The sequence below is a fragment of the Durio zibethinus genome, chromosome 15 (assembly GCF_047325235.1).
Source record: "Durio zibethinus cultivar Kanyao isolate XHJ-2024 chromosome 15, ASM4732523v1, whole genome shotgun sequence".
In the NCBI taxonomy this organism is placed as follows: domain Eukaryota; kingdom Viridiplantae; phylum Streptophyta; class Magnoliopsida; order Malvales; family Malvaceae; genus Durio; species Durio zibethinus.
In genome coordinates, this window is record NC_143176.1 from 18369839 (window position 1) to 18388330 (window position 18492).

Consider the following 18492-nt stretch of genomic DNA (forward strand, 5'->3'; position numbering starts at 1 on the left):
GTCTTAATTTAATGGTTAAAAAAACTTAAAAAATTATATAAAGTGAAAGTTCGAAGTCTATCACTCTAATTTCTATCATTTATTCAATGGATAAAAAAATATTTTATATTTTTTGTATAAATACAAATCATGATACAATTAAAATATAATACAAATATATAAATTATTAATATTTTATATTACATAAAATATATGAATCGTGAGATATAATAGGGAGAGAGTGCAAAAGAAAGTGGAGTAACTTTTTTTTTTTTTTGAGTAGAATAACTTGCACAAAGGAAACCAAGAGCCAGAGAATCAAAGAACTTTTACGAATTGCCATGTCTAGGCAGGAGAGAGTGCAAAAGAAAGTGGAGTAACTTTTACAAAGGAAACCAAGAACCAGAAAATCAAGAACTTACTATTTTGGGTATGGATCCATGAGAAAAATAAGCAAAGAGGACAAGCCTAAAGGTTCAAATGCAACAGAGTCAAGGCCTAATATTACAAGGAAATTTAGCTTTAAGCCATGGGATTAACCTAATACAACGACGAGAGAGGGTGTCTGAAGTGACCCGAAAGACACTCATACAGTATAACCTAAGTCGTTGCTTGGTTCCGGTGCTAAATATGTGCAGTAAAAGGGTCACCAATTGTGTGGAGCTTTTTTTTTTCTTATTTTATATTTTTCTTTTTCTTGGAACATTGTTTTTAGCTGGGTGTTTGTGTGTATTCGTGCAACAAAGAAAGAGATCATAGACAAAAGCAAATTCTCTTAAATTTAGTAAGACTCATGTTGAGGATTTCAAGTTCAAATTCTAAGATGAGAAGACTACTTTTCATGATGTAACCCTATGTCACCTATATAAGAAAAAAAATAAAATGCTTCAACAAATTTCAAAGACTGGAAAACAAAGGATAATTTTTACAATTTCAGAGCTCTACAGGATACATTTCATGTTTCATAAAGTTGCCATTCTCTATTCCTTCAATAATCAACGGGCTTCCAAGTTCCAAAAGATTTTCAACAAACACTTGTCATAATCGTGGGATATGCCAAGTAAATAGAGGGATTTTACATGAACTCAACTCCATGTTCATGCAACTTTGAAGTGGATTCTCAATTTCCAGGAGCACCATTTATGGAGCAGAAACTTGATCAATTTGCCTAGTTGGAAGGAAAATAGACCATTTGTATTTAAATCATGGTGACATTAGCATGCATTTTTATGCAGAAGGCTATTCCAGGATTTCAGATGGCCAGAGCCGCTTCCATGTAGAAATCTCTTCCTCACTGCTAAGTTTTCTGATTCCCCCATAAAATCCATCTGCCTCATTTCCCTCCTCTCGATGGTCTTTCCGATTGATTGTTGTGCGTCTCCACCTTGAGCCAGGGGTGTAATGATTGAACTCTAACAGCACCGTGTCTGTTAGCATCAGTCAGATATCAGAAACCAAGCAATAACTCAAACATCAATTATGATGCAGGATTTTAACACTGTATATTCAACTGAATAGCAATAATTGAAGCTTTTATTTTAACATCATTACACTGCCTGCAACTGCAAAGAACCGTATCTTTCATTTTTGCCGTTTGTTCCACCATAAATACTAGTACAAGTAGACAATGAATCAAGAAAATTGCCCGAAATTAGTGTGCAACAAATGTGCAGTTTCTCCTATTTAATGCAAAAAATGTGCAGCACTCTGCTTTCTCAAGTTGCAAATGATTACCAAACGAGACCCTTTCTTTCTTTTATTGTTATGGAGAGAGAATAGGAAATTAGTGCTGATGTAACTTGTCCAGTGGGACATTTGAGCTCTGTTGGTTTCCGAACTTGTGGAAAAAGACAGAAAATAAATGAAAATTTAGAAGTGTAGAACAATCATTGCAGCCCCACATGGCTGAAAGATTCCAAATATGCAAAAAAACAAAGTCCGTAGGAGACATTGGGTTCTTTCAGTATGCTTGGCCAAAATATTCTCGTGAGACAGAAGTTATCATAATGCTGGTGGAAATTATGACATAATGACAATGATTTGTCTTTGGGGACCAACCGAACAGCACAGCCTGTGGCCCATGTATTGGAAAAATGAGATTCATGAAAACGACCTATCCTAAACTGGGTGTCCTCCATGAAAGCTAATTTCTTCAAAACAAGAGAAAAATTTTCCATTTTGTATTGTCATCTTAGATACAGAATATATGCCCCTCGGAGTAGCTTAAAAGGCAGATAAAATGGGATGCTTGCAGCACCAAAGCAATATTTCTAGACACAATTGGTTGTTAGATTCCCATTTCTAGATAATCCTATAGAATATCATGAAGTGCCATTTCAAAGAAGAAAATATGAGATCAACTTACCACTATTATGACAACGGCAGTAATTTTCATTCCCGTCACATGATTCCAAGTGACCAACTACCCCATACCACCAACCTGCAATGTACATGGCAATCTTATCAGCGATAGAATCATCATAAGAAAAATAATATGGATTATTTAAAAGTAATCTGTTGGCAAACCAATTGCATTAAAGTATTTGCAGAAGAGTGGTTTGAACAATACATGCTTCAGAATTCTTTCTATAAAAAGTTGTCTGCTGCTTAATTCTTATCAGAGCAGAATAATTGTTTTCTATAATTAAAATATTTCCTCAACTCATCAAAGAAATTAAGATAATATTTGTTTTGATTAAGCAGCAAAGGGGTTGTTCGGCTTTATCAAATACATCCCCTTCTCGGTTCATTCCAAGTAGGCTTATATATGCCAGGCCTAGCGAATTTTTCACAATGTCCCAGCGGATTCGAAGCCAGGCAACAAAGAGAGGAACATACTCTTTTTACCACTTGAGCCAACCATCGATTGGTTGGTTGAGTAGCTATTTATGCTTTATGTTTTAAAAAAGAATAAATTAAATATATGTATGTGAAATTATTTTTCTGGACACTGCAGTAGTTCTTACTTGAAGGTTCATGAAACACGGTTTTCACTTCTTTTCTTCTTAATCCAACCCAAATTGTAGGAAAATTTTGGAAATAAATTTAAAAAGCCTCCACAGGATAGCAATCCAAGTAACTTTGGATAAAAACAAAATAAAACTCCTGAGATAATGCAAGGGATTGGTACAAAGAACTAACCATAAGGGAATTCTTTGTTTCTTCTCCATTGAATCTCAATGTTATCACCAGGGCGTAGCTCATTCAAACAGTCAGAAAAATGAAGATCATGTGGTGAAGTATCAACAGGTGGTGCTCTTAGCCTTTCCCAAGGTACGCTATTCTCTATGGCCAGAGCCCTCCTTCCATGTGGAGGGTACCTAAAATCATCAAACCAATCTAATATCAATCCATCAGATTAATTTAGAAGAATGGTTGTGTTCATTGGCGGATCCTTGCTTGAAGGTGGGGTGTCCATGGACATCCTCAAAAATTGGAAATCAAGAAAATTTGAAGGAAAATTTTTTCTTAGACACCCCCAAAAAATTTTCTCTAGACATCATTTCCATTGACAAAAGTGATAAATCCATCATCAGGTTTTTATATATATTATAAGTGGTCACCCTCTGAAAAAATCCTAGATCCGCCACTAGTCGTGTTTCCAAGCATTAGGCCTATTTTGATCCTTTGATGTAGAACCTAATTTCATCTGCCAGGACATAGTATGACAAAGTTTCAAAATGAAAATACCACCATCAAAATTATGTTCATCTCCGAAATTACCTGGCTTGGAAGGTGTCAGTACGGGGATCATAACTGAGTTCTGCATCATAACATGACAACATAAACCCAACATGGCCATTCTACAAAACAGCAGAACAAAGAATTTACTAACGAAACAAAATTAGCAAAAAAAAAAAAAAAAAAGAAAAAACAGCATAGACTCTGCTTAATAAATTGGAATTAGCATAAATGTTTAGCTGATTTACCAGCTGGAATTTGGAGGTTCAAGATCAATACCTCACGGTTATAGACCTGAGCAGGGAACCAGAATCTGCCAGTTTCAAGAGCAAGAAACCAAGACATGATTGAATCATCTGGCAAAGAACTCTGCTTACTACTATCATCAACCTTTGATTGAATCCACCAAAATGGCCTAAAAATTGATAAAATCCTAAACAAACCTTTTGGCTTCTCCTGTTTTACATGACTTGCATGCTTTCTTAAAGCTACATGCCATTGCCACTCTCTATAAGCAGCTGGACCAATAATTCTACCCCACTTTTTCTTCATATGTTTCTCCCAGAAATGATCACTACTACACCTACTTCTTAAAGAACTGCAAACACCTGCCATACTACAAAGACCAGCAGGTGGTAGCCTTTCAAGAATGCATTCTAAGACCAATTCTGGTAAGTCCAAAATTGACATCAAGCCTTCTTCTTCTTTAACCTCCTCAAAGTTATCAACTTTTGAAGTGAAAGACATCTTTGTTAGACACATTCTGGAAGGGATTGTGCTATTTTTGATAAACTTGGAAATGGAAAAAAAAGAAACTTCTTTCCAAAACCAGAGAGACAATAATCTCATCTCGGTTGCCCGTGGTGGGAACCGTTTCAAAGTTAAGGACTTTAAAAAGAAGATGAAGGGAAAACAAGTGATGAAGAAGTAAAGTAGCATTCCAAAAAATAGAAGGTTGATTCTTCTATGGGTCCAAATTCAATCAATATGAGGCAAAAAAAAAAAAAAATCAATGCCAGAAACCCAATTGTCTCTCCTCTTCTTTCACCCTTCCCCTCAAAAACTAAGTGGGATCTTCAAAACAATAACAAGACCCAACTTTGATTGAAGAAAATATAGAAAGAGAAGGGTTTTATTGGCTAACTATGAAAGCCCACCAAACCCCGGAGGTGGGCCTCCCTTGTCAATGTCTGATCAGAATAAAAATTTTCTCCGCCCCTTTTTTTCATCAAAGTTTGGTACCAGAAAAGTAACCTCAACGAATCCAAAACCCCAAAAGAAAGCTCAACTAGTTATACCAAAGCTTCCCTCTCTCTCTCTCTCTCTCTCTCTCTCTCTCTTTTTTGTAAGAAAAAGAACTAAACCGTACGGACAACCTAAACAGGTGTCATGTTATAAGAATCGTTTATGCATCCAGAAACAGATGAATGAAGGAAGATGGTGGTGGGGTTAATGATATCTGATATACGTTTCTTACACCTAGTGAATATTTATTCAGATAATGTCCAGATACAAAGACCCATATCCAAATAATCTCTGAAAAAGTTTTTTTTTTCCTTTTTCTTTTGAAGATAATAAGGTGAAGAAAAAAACCAAACAACAAATCTGGTTTAAGTTTGGGATTTGAAAGAAAAGACACCAAAACACAAAGAAAGATATTGAGAAATTTGATTAAGAAGTTGATGAACTTACAACCTTAGTTCATCAATTTTCTTCTTCTTCATCAAATTCTCTTATCTCTTTTTCTTCTTTCCTTGTCTTGGTAAAACAAAATATGGGTAGGGGTGGCTTAGAGGAAGACAAATAATGGGCGGTTAAGGTTAACAGGCAGATATTTCTTTGTGTGAGGTGCAAAATTTTATGAAATTTTAGCAATTGTTTTTTGTCTAGGTCGAGTTTTGAACAGGTGGTAGGAAAATCCGTGTAGCCAGCAAAAGCAACCGTTAGGATAACGTGTAAAAGCATAAAGGTTTGGGATTTGTTATACTGAGCTGTCTACCTATTGTTTTTAGTACTTGAACCACTTGATTTATCACAACTGGCAGTTGAGGATTGGGGATTTTGATCCCTTGTTCACCAAAATTTTCATCAATTTATATCAAACAAATGCTCAAGAAAACGTATTTTCATCTTTTTCTTCTTTTTAACTTATGCTTTTAATGCCTCTACTAATTGAGCAAAAATTAAAATAAAACTAAAAGCTCAAATAACCTATTTTATGTTAAATAAAAAGGTACTTAACTAGACAGTCAAGTAAGTGACAAAGCACATGTTTCAGACTAGTCAATTCTAACCCAAACTCGGAAAACCACATAACTTATTTGAATTAAAACCCAATAATTAAAAATAATTCGTACTTAAATTAATTCAAAATTAAAATTATTTGAATCTGAAATGATTTGAAAATAAAATGATTCGAACTTAAAATGATCCAAAAATTAACCAACATAATCTAAGATTAAGTTAAGTATAATTTTATTTAAAAGTATTAATTTAATAAAAATAATAAATATAACACAAATGATGACCGATTAAAATTATTGAAAATATCAAATTAATATATGTTTTTAATGCCAAACTAGTATAAATTATATATATGTTATGTTAGTTATAAAATTTTTTATAATTTATCATATGATTTAATATAAATTATATATTTTTAATTATTATACGTATACATATCAATATATTATTTAAAATAAATTATATGATATCTTATAATTATATATTAGTATCAATTATTATGTGATTTAGAATAAAGCATATAAAATATGCTATTAATTTGTATATGTATTTTATGTTTATGTTATAATTATATTAAATTAAAATAAATATACAAACTCTTAATCGTGTCAAACATGTTTCTCGTGTTTAATGCATATACTTGCATAGCATAGTTTAATTAAATGTATTTTCTGTGTTTTATACATGTCAAAATTTGTGTCGATATTACTAAATATAAAATACATTTTTCTAAAACCAATTTTCTCATATCATTTTGATAATATGTTATTGTGTCGTATTTAAATTTGTTAAATCTAATAAAATCATATATATTTTTTTTATATAAAAATTAATTTTAATTTAAAGCATACAAATTACAATATTTATATTTATTTTAAAAATATTATTTTTAATTTTTTATCTTTTAATAAAATTATAATAAAATATGACTTGAATTTGATCAAATAATCTATTTAAATTTAATCTAATTTGATTTTAAAAATTAATAAATTGAACCTGAACAAGCTGAATCTGAATAACCTAGGTTGTAAACCCAAAATATCTAAACCAAAATTGGCTCGAATCTGAAATGACTTGAATTCAAAATAACTCAAAACCAAAATGACCCAATTAGACCTGTTAATTCTAGCTTAAACCCGAAAAACCTTTCAACTCACCCAAATCGAAAACCCGACTCAACTTAATTGACCATAAAAACTTAACAACATGAACCCATCCAACCAAAAAATGAAAACAACTTGAACCCAAATTAACTTGAAACCAAAATGGTTCAAACCTAAATGATTTGAATTCGAAATTGCTCAAAATCGAAATGGTTCAAAAAATTAATCTGAGACTAAATTATGTATAAAAAAACAATAAATATAGTACAAATAAAAATAATAAATATAACACAAATGATAAATTATTAAAATTATTAAAAATATCAAATTAATATATGTCTTTAATATCAAACTAGTATAAGTTATATCTATGTAATATTACTTATAAAATTTCTTATAATTTATAATATGATTTAAAATAGATTATATATTTTTAATTATTATTTGTATACATATCAATATATCATTTAGAATAAATTATATAATATCTTATAATTATACATGGGTACAATTATTATATGATTTAAAATAAAGTATATAAAACAAGGCATTGATTTGTGTATATTCATTATATTTATGTTATAATTATGTTATTAACTTATAATAATGTATTTTAGAATAAATTATATAATGAGATACAATTATACTAAAATTCAAAATAATTTTTATATGATTATATTAAATATATTATTTTGTATTATAATTAAAAGTTTAAAATAGTTTTTATATATTTACGTTAAATTGAAATAAATATAAAAAACTATTAATAGTGTTAAATGTGACAAACATGTTTCTCATATTTAATACATGTAATTGTATACTATAGTTTAATTAAATGTATTTTTCATATTTTATATGTGTCAAAATTTGTGTTAGTACTACAAAATATGAAATACATTTTTCTAAAACTCATAATTTTTTTATATCGTTTTGATGTATATTATCGTATGGTATTTAAATTTATCAAGTCTAATATAATCATATATTTTTTTATTTATATAAAAATTAATTTTAATTTAAAGCATAAAAATTATAATATTTACATTTTTATTTTATTTTTATTTTTTAATAAAATTATAATAAAATATGACTCAAAATTGATCAAATAATCTATTTAAATTTAATCAAATTTGATTTTAAAAATTAATAAATTAAATCTGAATAATCCAAACCCCAACTTATTTGGGTGTTAAACTCAAAATATCCAAATTAAAATAATTTGAACTCAGATTGATCCGAATAAAAAATAATCTAAATCTGAAATAATCTGAATCCAAAATGATTCAAATTAACTCAGAACAATTTGAAACCAACATAATTCAACCAAAAATTAATCTGATTCTTTTAAACTTAAAATGATCTAAACCGAATTGATCAATCCAAATATAACCTAACTCTCGCAATTGACATATCTAACATGAGTACTTTGAGTGTTTACATCCCACTAAGCCAATTCTAATGAATTATATTTTGATATAATTAAAACTTTAAACCTTTAATTAAATTGTAGTTTAAGGCGGGCGGTATAAAGCACGGAGCAATAATAATGACAACAGTTAAGGGTTGGTTGGCATTAGGAAAAGACAGTTAAGTCCACCAATAATGGCGATTTTCCGATCACTTTGCATGTGCATGTTGCTTTTTCATCACCTTTTTCTTGCTCCAACCGAAGGGAAGTTCCAATTCCCGAGGTATTCTCTGTTGCATTTTTTCTAATATGAGTTGGAACAACATTGGAGCTTATGTTTGAGCATCGTGAGATGGAAAGAATTTGTGTAATATTTTTATTTAATCAAGTAAATATAAAGATAAAGAATTTTAAAAAATAATAAGTTTGTAATATTTTAGAGTTTGGACAAAAATTTTTATTCCAAGTCTAATCTTTGGGGGAAATTGTTAGAGAAATGCTAAAAGGTTTAAAAGATTATCAATTCAAAAGGCTTGGAGGTATAATATTAAATTTTTGTATTTAAATTTATATCATTTAAATGTTAGGTTTATTTTTATCATACTTTTGAATTTGGATCATTTAATAAATTTTAAAAAATAATTATATTATCAATGACTTTGTAATCTGTCAATAACATATTAAAATTTTAATTTCACTTATTTTCATTGCACTAAAAAAAAAAATTTCAAAACCCATGCATGTAGCAATCATTATAAGAAATTTTATACATTAGTAACATTTTGGCCCTTATACCATTCCATGTCTATTTAGAACTTTTTAATGCTACTTTTATAAAATTTTTAACACAAGTGAAGAAATTAAGAGATGAATGAATTCAAACTTTGGATTTTATTTTTTCTACAAAGCCATTAGAATCCATCCTTAAAATACAATTAAAAAAGAAATGCATATATTGAGAAAGACATTACTTTTACTATTATTCAAGAAAAAATATAATTAATTACTCATCTCAAAAAAATTATTAAAAAAAAAGACTATAAAACACTTTTTTTTAATAAAGCAAATATTAGTAAAGTAAATCTAAAATTTAATTCAATTGATTTATATAATTATTTTTAAAAAGTAATGCTTAATAAATTTGAAATTCAAATTATAATATCTATAACTCTTCTTTATTGAAAAAAAAAAAGTCTTTTTTTTTACCAAAAATATATATTAAAAAAGTACTTACCAATTTTTTTCTTTCTTAAATTATAATGTACAATGGGCAAAACTTCATCCAAATCTTTAGGTTATTCTTTTTTTTTTTTTTTTTTCTGTTTCTTAATGTTGAAAATTCCATCTAATTTTATATGAGTTGATTATGGTTTTTCAACTCAATGTTAAAAAAGCCAACCCCAATATGAGAGAAAAGGGAGAAAAAAAAAATCAAAACTAAGAAAGAGCCGGAACCAAGTTGGTTCTCAAAAGTCATAAATCAATCAACATATGAGACCAAAGTATCATCACTCTTTTAATAGTATCTCTTTAAGGACAGTTATTGCTTAGTTGGTTTCGAATGGCAACTTTGACAGCGTTTGTAATGACTTATTCATTGAATACCTATAGTAATGGCAAGATTTAGAATAAATTAGATGATCACGGTATGTCAATAACAATTGGTATAATTTTTTTCTTTGATATTAAAGGATAGGGAGATTCTATTTCAGCTCTTCCAACCAAAAAAAAAAAAAAACATTGGTCATTGAATTGAATGCTCGATACACAAATTTACTTAATTTATAAGATTATCCATCTTTTTTATTAAATGGTTTCAAATTTGAATCTTCTCAATAATTTATCTTAGTGCAATTTAAGGAGAGATGTATTTCTAATATCTACTTGTTCATCTTAATTTGACAACTTTATCCATTTTCTTTTTTTTTTTATCAAAGCATTGATGATTACATTTGTTTTTGGCTAACAACATATATATGAAGAAATCATTTAAATATATTGACAGTAAAATTTTTTAATTTTAATAAAGAAAATTAAAGAATTATCACTTATTTATTTTTTAATTACTTATTAAATTCTAAAGATATATATCATTCTACCAGCTTTTTTTAACATTTAAATGTGACAATTTCTTACATTATATTACTATTTTTGCAACAAACTGAAAAAGAAGCTGGATCTCAATTGTTTCATCGATCATAGATTACTGATAACGTTGTTGTTGTTTTCCAAATGTGGTCAATAATGGTCGGTTGGAAAGTGGTGCATCTTTTGACTCTTGAGGGGCCTATCGGGGTAGTGTGGATAAGGTTTCAACCCACTCCATGACTAGTTCAAACACGAGGTCCTAAAGAGTGACACATAAAACAGCAACATTTTTATTGGTTGAAACGTGTTTCCAAATCAAATTTGTGATTTCAAAATTACAAGAAAATCCTACCAATAAGTAAACTTGAGACACTAAAATTATGCTTGAAAAAGTCATTGATGGATTAAGAAATATATATTTTTTTATTTTTATATCATATCGAGAGTATAGAGCAGGATGGGAAAAATGGCTTATATATAAAAAATTTTTGCATTAAAATTAAATAATTATCTAAATTTTTTATTATTTTATTATAATTAATTAAACTTTTAAATATTTATTTATAATTATATCCAACCAAACTATTAAATATTTATTTTCACTTAATCAAATACTCTATTTAATAAAAATTGATGATAATGGTTTATCAATTTCTGTTTGATAAGAATTCAATTGCATGACAATAAATTTTTAAAAACTCAATTGATTAGGAGTTTGAATGAATGCTTAATTTTAACTCAAAAATTTTTTTTTTATACTTAAGCTAAAAAGGATTTGGAGACCAACAATTTTTTGGAAAAATGGCTTTAATTTATCAATTAACATTATAACAACATACTTGATTGGGGAAAATGCACAATTGCACTTTAGTATATAAATTAATTATTACTAAGAGAATTATTGCTGTGGTGTGGTAATTGCCAATGGGATGTTTAAATGGTTCGAATATAAAAAAAAAAAAGATAATTAAAAACATAAAAAGTAATGATACCAAAACAAAGGCGGATCTACATGTACATTGATAGTGTGTCTATGAATATTTTAAAAATTGAAAAACAATAAATTTTTTTTTTTTTAAATTTGGATACCCTCAAATTTTTTTAAACACATTTTTTACCAATAAAATTAATAAGTGTCAACAATTATATTATATTATATTAATTATAAGTGTACACTTTTCAAAAAATTTTGAATAAGTGGCTGGACCAAAGTTCACTCTTTTAATAGTAGTAACTGAAATGATTAAGTATTTTTATCTCAAATGTTGTATTGATCATTGATTATTGAAACTGTTCTCGTTGCTTTGCCCATCCGAATTATATTCCAAAGCTTTGAATGAGTCAACAATGGTGGGTTGGAAAGTAGAGCTTGCTGGAGGGGAACCAGTTCAAGGAAGATGTCCTAAAGAGTGACACATGTAAAATGCGAACATTTTTATTTGTTAGTGTAGTGGGTCAACGTGTCCAAATCGATTTTGTCATTTTAAAATAGGAAAAAAAAAATCCTATCAATAAGCAATGTCAATCACTTGAGATACTAAAATTATGCTTGCAAAATTCCTTCAAAAATATCATGCTTGCAAAAGTGATTGATAGATAAAGAGAACTTTTATTTATTTTATTTATGGTATATTATCAATGAATTACAAATTATCACATTATTAATAAAATTTTTTTTAAAGTTAAAAAATTCTTAAACATAAATTGAAATCAATTTTTGTTATTTACATTTTAGAAATTTTATTTTTTAAAATTTACTTATTAATAATATGATAATTTATAATTTATTAATAATGTATAAAATTTATGTACAGATTATGCATATAATATCATAAGATAATATCATAAAGGAACTATTGGTGGGATCGGGAATTAAAAAGATTTGGAGACCAACAACTTTTTGGGAAAGTGGCGTTAATTTGTCAAATTTTTATTCATAGTTAGCTAACTCTTGGAATCTTATCTTATTGTATACGCCTTGTTTAATATTATAAGCCATCTTGATATGGGAAAATGAACAGTTGCCCTTTACTCTATAAATTAACTATCATGAGAATTATTGCTGTGCTGTGGTAATTGCAAATTGGAATGGTTAAATGCTTTGAGAATATTGATTCAAATTTTAAAAGATTTAGTGAAAGTGTTTTGAAGATTATTCAGAGTCTATTGTAATTTATAATTAATTTCAGAATTATAATTTAATTATAATGTAATAATTGATTTTGATTGCAACTTAAAAAAAAATCAATAGAATTAAATATGAGAAAAAAAAATAGTTATACGGTTTCGCTTGTTGGCTCTATAAACACCAATGGAGTTAAAAGGAGAATATCCATATGATTGTAAATATCTATACAAATGTCTTCAAACCTTTAATCTAATAGTTAAAGATGCTTGAAGGGGATTAAGAATCTGATTTCGAACCAAGCCTCCCTCATTTCCCTTATTTATATTAGAGCTTTGCCTTCCTAATGTAACAACAAAAAAATCTATACAAACAATAAAATAATCCTGTGACTCTAATTTTTTGTACACCTCTTTGGCGTCTTAAAAAAACTTAGGAGGATAAATTTAGACCTTAGAAAAATTACTTTACAACTTGTTGCTTGTATAGATATGAAACTAAACGCTACGTTTTGCAATTTAAATTTAAAAAATTGGTTAAAAACTTGCAGAAAAAGAGCTCCCCTCATCTGTTCTTTTTTCTTGTTCTAGATCTTTCTTGATTCTCTTCAATCAATAGTCAACCCAATTTTTTTCAGCGTAGTTATAAATTTCTTCCCTTTCCCATCCTATTTTTTAATTGAATGGTTGCCAACAAATGAGGTTGTGTTTACTGTTTTCTTCTATCCTCTTTCTTCTACAAATTTTTACTAATTTGGAGAAAAAGATTAGAGAGAGGGAGAAAAAGAATGAGGTGAGATTTGCGAAAGGAGGAGACTTCCATTTCCAAATGACTCATTTATATATATTGATATGCATTTCTCACCTCTTGACCTAATGGTTAAGAGGCTTTCAGAAAGACATGTGCATGTAGATTTTAATCCCGTTATTCTCTTTCTTTTTGTACGGACGTTTGTCCTCTTTGAATAATAATAAAAAAAAGATATGCATTTCATCAAGTAAGTTTTGATTTCATTTTTCATATGATCATATATCTCATTTCAATTTCTATATGTAATGTTGATAACTCTTAAATATTCATTGAAACCGTTTTAACAATTTCACATTCATTGTAGAATATAAATGGTTACCCTTTATACAGGTTAATTTAATTAATTAGACATCATTCAGATTTAGGATATAAAAGCTCACAAAAGGATTATTCGGTTATTGACAAGGGTTACCCTTCTTTTCATGATGAATTATGTTTATGATTATTGTAGGTTTAAAATAAAGAGTAAGAAGGAAAGAGAAAAGCAGAAGCATATATGGTGAATAGGTTTGAAAAAAATTAGAATTAGGCTGGCTCAAGCAAGATCAAATCCCAATTTTGCTTTACTCAGTTTTAATCATGGTTGGATTTTGTTTCAAAATTTTATTTAATATTTATTTATTTTTTATTTTAGGGATAAGGGGGATTTTAAATGAATTTTTTAGTACAATATAATTGAATCAAATATAAAGTAGCCTTAACATTTAAAGATTATCATTTTTAAAAATTGATATTTAATAAATTTAAAATTTAAATCTTAATATATATATATATTTATTTTTATACTCTATAAAAAAATTTGAGAAAAGGCTTTCTCTAAATTAATCATTACACTAAAAATGGTCCTTTACACTTGTTACAATAAACTTGAGATTTTATTAGACTAATTCTCAATTCATAAACTAAGGTCAAGGTGCAATTATTCCTTTTCTAGGTTTATGCCACTCTCTCTTTTTTTCTCTCTCCATGGATTATGGAGCAAATTATAGCATCAAGATTTTTAACCCAAAAAAGGGGTTTAATTTTTTTATAATGTGTGAGGTGATAGGCAACTTAGAAGTAGGCAAATTCCTTTTTTCTTTCTTCTTTTTGGTTACTTTAGGATTTTCACAAGCTCAATGATCTTTTGATTCTTTGTCTCCTAAAGTTTAAGCATTCAATGCATCATCCTCCATCAAACCTTTTCATTTCAGCCTCCCCACTTATTCTATCTAAACAAATAACGAACCAAATTGCAGCAAATGGATTGCGGTCGGTGGCTATGCCAAACCCAAATTGTAGGGGTCCTTTTGGTCCAAATATGTCGACTTTTATTTTATTTATATTGTTTCTTTAATTTTTTTAATGGCTTTCAAATATCAAGTGCCTTGGCCCCCTTGTTTATCAGGCATTCCTCTTTGACCAAGAATCGAGATATCTTATTAATAGTTTTTTTTTTTCCAAAAAAAATGTCTAATTAATAGGTTGGTCAAAGATTGGTTGTTCATTTACTTTGTATAGCCTTATTAATAGGTTATGCAAGGCTTGTTCTTATTTAATGTTTTATTTTTAACATGTAACTTGGAATTTAGTGGTTTCTTTCTCTATAAATTAAAAAGAAGTTTTCAAAATCTTTTTTAAATTAATTTTTTTCTATAATTTCGAGCTACATGATAGAATATAATCCTCTTCCGTCCCATATAGATCCCACCTCCCCCTTCTTAAGATTTGAATATTTAGATGTCTCAAATCCTTGAGTATTTGAATCACCCACACTCGTTTTTTAGAATGTGAAAATTTGATAAACATGTTGAAATCTAAATATAATTTTTTTATTAGGAAAAACGAATAAAGGATTTTCTGCCTCTCTAAGTCAAATTTAAAATTTTTTGATATAAAATCGGTCGTGATATGAGAAAGGAATTATATATGTTGATATTTAAATTTTAGATATATTAGATATTACATCTTAAATGATTGTACGAATAAATTAAATTAAATGTTAAATTCAGTTAAATTTTAAATTTAAAATAATATATTGCACAAATACGCATAAAGTTACATATAAAAATCAATCTCCATATATATAATCAGCCCTATGATAAAATAAAATATAAAAAAAGTAATGGTCCCCTTCTTAAAAGGAATCTGCAAAGAGTAGATTGATTAATTTAATATAAGCTATATTTTAGTACAAATGAGATTGTAATATAAGAATAAGAGAAGAAATTATGGGTACTAAAATTTAAATTTTAAACCTTTTCATGTTACTTTTTAAGTGTGATTACACGAATTAAGCTCTAAGTTTTATAATTTATGTATTTCATATATCAGTATGTATAATTTTGGTCAGCACAAGCCTGTCAGTATCAAGTGTTTGTTTTTAAGAAATTGATCTATAATTAACACTATTTTAAGTCTTGTCCGGTCTTGTTTAATACTTAATTTTTCTGCAAAGAGATAAAAAAGGAAGATAGGGTGAAAGAGATAGGTTAATTAGAATCATACAGCTCTCCCTTGCCAACTTGCAATACTGTTTAATTCCAGTAAAATTCTAGAAGTTAGTGCTTCTGAAATGTCACTGAAACAATGCACTTCTATGTACTTACCTAACAGCAGCCTGTTGAAGTTGGTGATGAAAACTCTATTGCAGCCAGCCAAGCTATGGTTCTAGATAAGAATTTAATGCTCCTGCTAAGGAGGACAAAACAACATTTAAACCATTTTATCACATCATTCATCTTGAAGTCTGCAATTGAATCAGGATCTTTATGTTCAGAAAACAAATATATATAAATTGCAAGCTGACCATCCTTTTGAAACATGAAAAACCTATTTGGGGCACTCCACACTAACCTTTTCCTCTCAGCTATGGCTAAAACTGATTTAATTATTCTAGGACCACATCAGTTGAAACCTGGTAAATCCCAACTGTGGAATCTTTTAGTCAAAAGTAAGCAGCCATTAATTAATATTAATGGAGGAACTCATTCTCTACCAACAATGGTGTCACTGGTGAGAATCTGATCTGTAGCTGCAAACAGGTTTCTCAAGTAAGAGGGACAGACTCTGATGATTTAAAAAAAAAGTGGAGAGAGAAGTCGAATCTTAAATCTTTTATCTCTTTTAAGAAAGAAGATAACAATGGTCAGGCTAAATTTGATCTTATATATAAATAGAGAACATAAGGCTATGGAACGACAAATAATATATATAGCTTTTGTGTTGAATCTGCAAGAAAAAACCATTTTAATCCCTGAAGTTTTTTTTTTTTTTTGGTATTTGAGGCTGTTAGAATTGGATTCTTGACCAACAGACCACATGATTTTCGATAACCCTTGTCAATTGGCAAAGCAAAACTTGAGGAAAAGTATAAGTTTGACAAGAAGGGCAGTACTTTTAGGGTTACCAAAAGTAATAAAGGTCACTGAATTAAGAAGAGATAGTCAGTTCTGAAATTGGGAGCGCTCTAAACAAGGGAGAAGTTCCAAGATTTCATGAACATCACCACGATTCACCATCATTCACCACCACCTCTGCTGTCAAGAGGACGATCAATAGCTAAGTAATTGATCATTGGATCTTATTATAGTAATTCTAGAAATATTCAATTTTTTGGCTGACATGGTCATATGCTCCTTAAAGTTATAAACTGTAGAAACATAGAGAGAGGGAGAGAATTGGCAAGTGCTTTAAGCCTTTAAACACCTTATACTTGGAGTGAAATGAGGAGAGAAACTACCACTTGATTGATAATCTGTAGTAATATTAGGTATAATGGCATTTACAATGAAGAGGTATGATGAATTGGTGTTCTCAGTGGAATCCCAAAAGGCAGTTCCTGTACCATTTCTTACAAAGACTTACCAGCTTGTTGACGACCCTCTCACAGACCACATTGTCTCTTGGGGTGAATATGATACGAGCTTTGTTGTGTGGAGACCCCCTGAGTTTGCCAGGGATCTTCTCCCAAACTATTTTAAGCACAACAATTTCTCCAGTTTTGTCAGGCAACTCAATACCTATGTGAGCCTCTCCCTCTCTCTGTCCCAACTTGCTTTGAATGAAATTTAATTTGAAATGGTTTTCCAGGCTTTATGTTTCTCAGCCTTGATTGCTTAAGCATTGTAGTGTTCATCCATCTTTCATCAAGATATTTATCTTATTGTTTTCTTTTTCTCTTTTTTTTTTCATGTTCAATTCATTTGAGACTTTGTGTTGAAAGATGTTTAAATGTTTCTCAATCTTGTTAATGGCTAAAAAATTCACAGGGATTCAAGAAAGTAGTGGCACACAGATGGGAGTTTGCAAACGAGTATTTCAGGAAAGGAGAAAAGCAGTTGCTATCAGAGATCCATAGAAGAAAAACCCCTCAAAACCACCAATACCACTACCATGAACAACAACCTCAGTTTCTCAAAGCAGAAGAAAGCTTTGGTTCGATGGAGTCTCCACCGCCATCTAGGAAACCCAGCATCGATATTCTAACAGCGCTTAGCCAAGACAATCAGAGACTGCGGAGAAAGAACTACATGCTAGTGTCTGAACTCACTGACATGAAGAACCTTAACAATGACATTATCTATTTCATCCAAAATTATGCAAAACCAATGCCTTACCAGCAAAAGGCTAACAGCTTAGGACCGAAGATCATAGAATTGGGTCCTTCTTTCGAGGATCCAATCCGTTCTGGCATTGAAACTGCTCAAACCAGCGCTTTTGGCAAGTCATCAGTGACTCTAACAGAAAAGGAGCCTAACAACAGAACTGTGAAGCTTTTCGGAGTCCCTCTAAATGGCAGGAAACGATTGCACCCTGAAAAGATTAATCAGCAAAAATTGCAATGCGGGGTCTCCACTGATTAGCTTTCTTTGGCAGGATATGTACTTGTTAGAGCAGAAGATTTGTAGATGTATGAACCCGGAACTTCAATTGATTATATTATTATCAGAAATATCTTTAACAATCACCATTTATCTTCCTAGCTAGTTAGAACTTGATTGAACAAATTGGGACTCCAAAAAAGAAATGGAAAATATGCAATATAGTTTGTGGCCACCGAAGTTAATTTATTC

The 18492-nt window shown here is 29.3% G+C and overlaps 1 protein-coding gene and 1 pseudogene across 1 annotated transcript; one reads left to right on the top strand and one right to left on the bottom strand.

The window, feature by feature from the left end:
- Positions 1–735: 735 nt before the first annotated feature.
- LOC111301175 (F-box protein At2g26850-like) lies at positions 736–5610 on the bottom strand. The gene is made up of 5 exons (XM_022896651.2): positions 3940–5610; positions 3703–3782; positions 3121–3299; positions 2345–2419; positions 736–1406 (listed from the first exon to the last, which is right to left on the bottom strand). Exons 1-5 carry the CDS (start codon positions 4597–4599, stop codon positions 1219–1221), a joined length of 1182 nt encoding a protein of 393 aa, XP_022752386.1. The 5' UTR covers positions 4600–5610; the 3' UTR covers positions 736–1218.
- Positions 5611–17194: 11584 nt separating this feature from the next.
- LOC111302422 (heat stress transcription factor B-4 pseudogene) lies at positions 17195–18282 on the top strand (annotated as a pseudogene).
- Positions 18283–18492: the final 210 nt, after the last annotated feature.

Excerpts from the sequence above, each read along its gene's own strand:
- LOC111301175 (XM_022896651.2), bottom strand. The coding sequence starts at position 4,599 with ATGCTACTTTACTTCTTCATCACTTGTTTTCCCTTCATCTTCTTTTTA. Across the intron at positions 3,783-3,939 it reads CTCAGGTCTATAACCGTGAG|AATGGCCATGTTGGGTTTAT; the intron begins GTATTGATCTTG and ends GCTGTTTTGTAG. Across the intron at positions 1,407-2,344 it reads CTGCCGTTGTCATAATAGTG|ACACGGTGCTGTTAGAGTTC; the intron begins GTAAGTTGATCT and ends TGATGCTAACAG.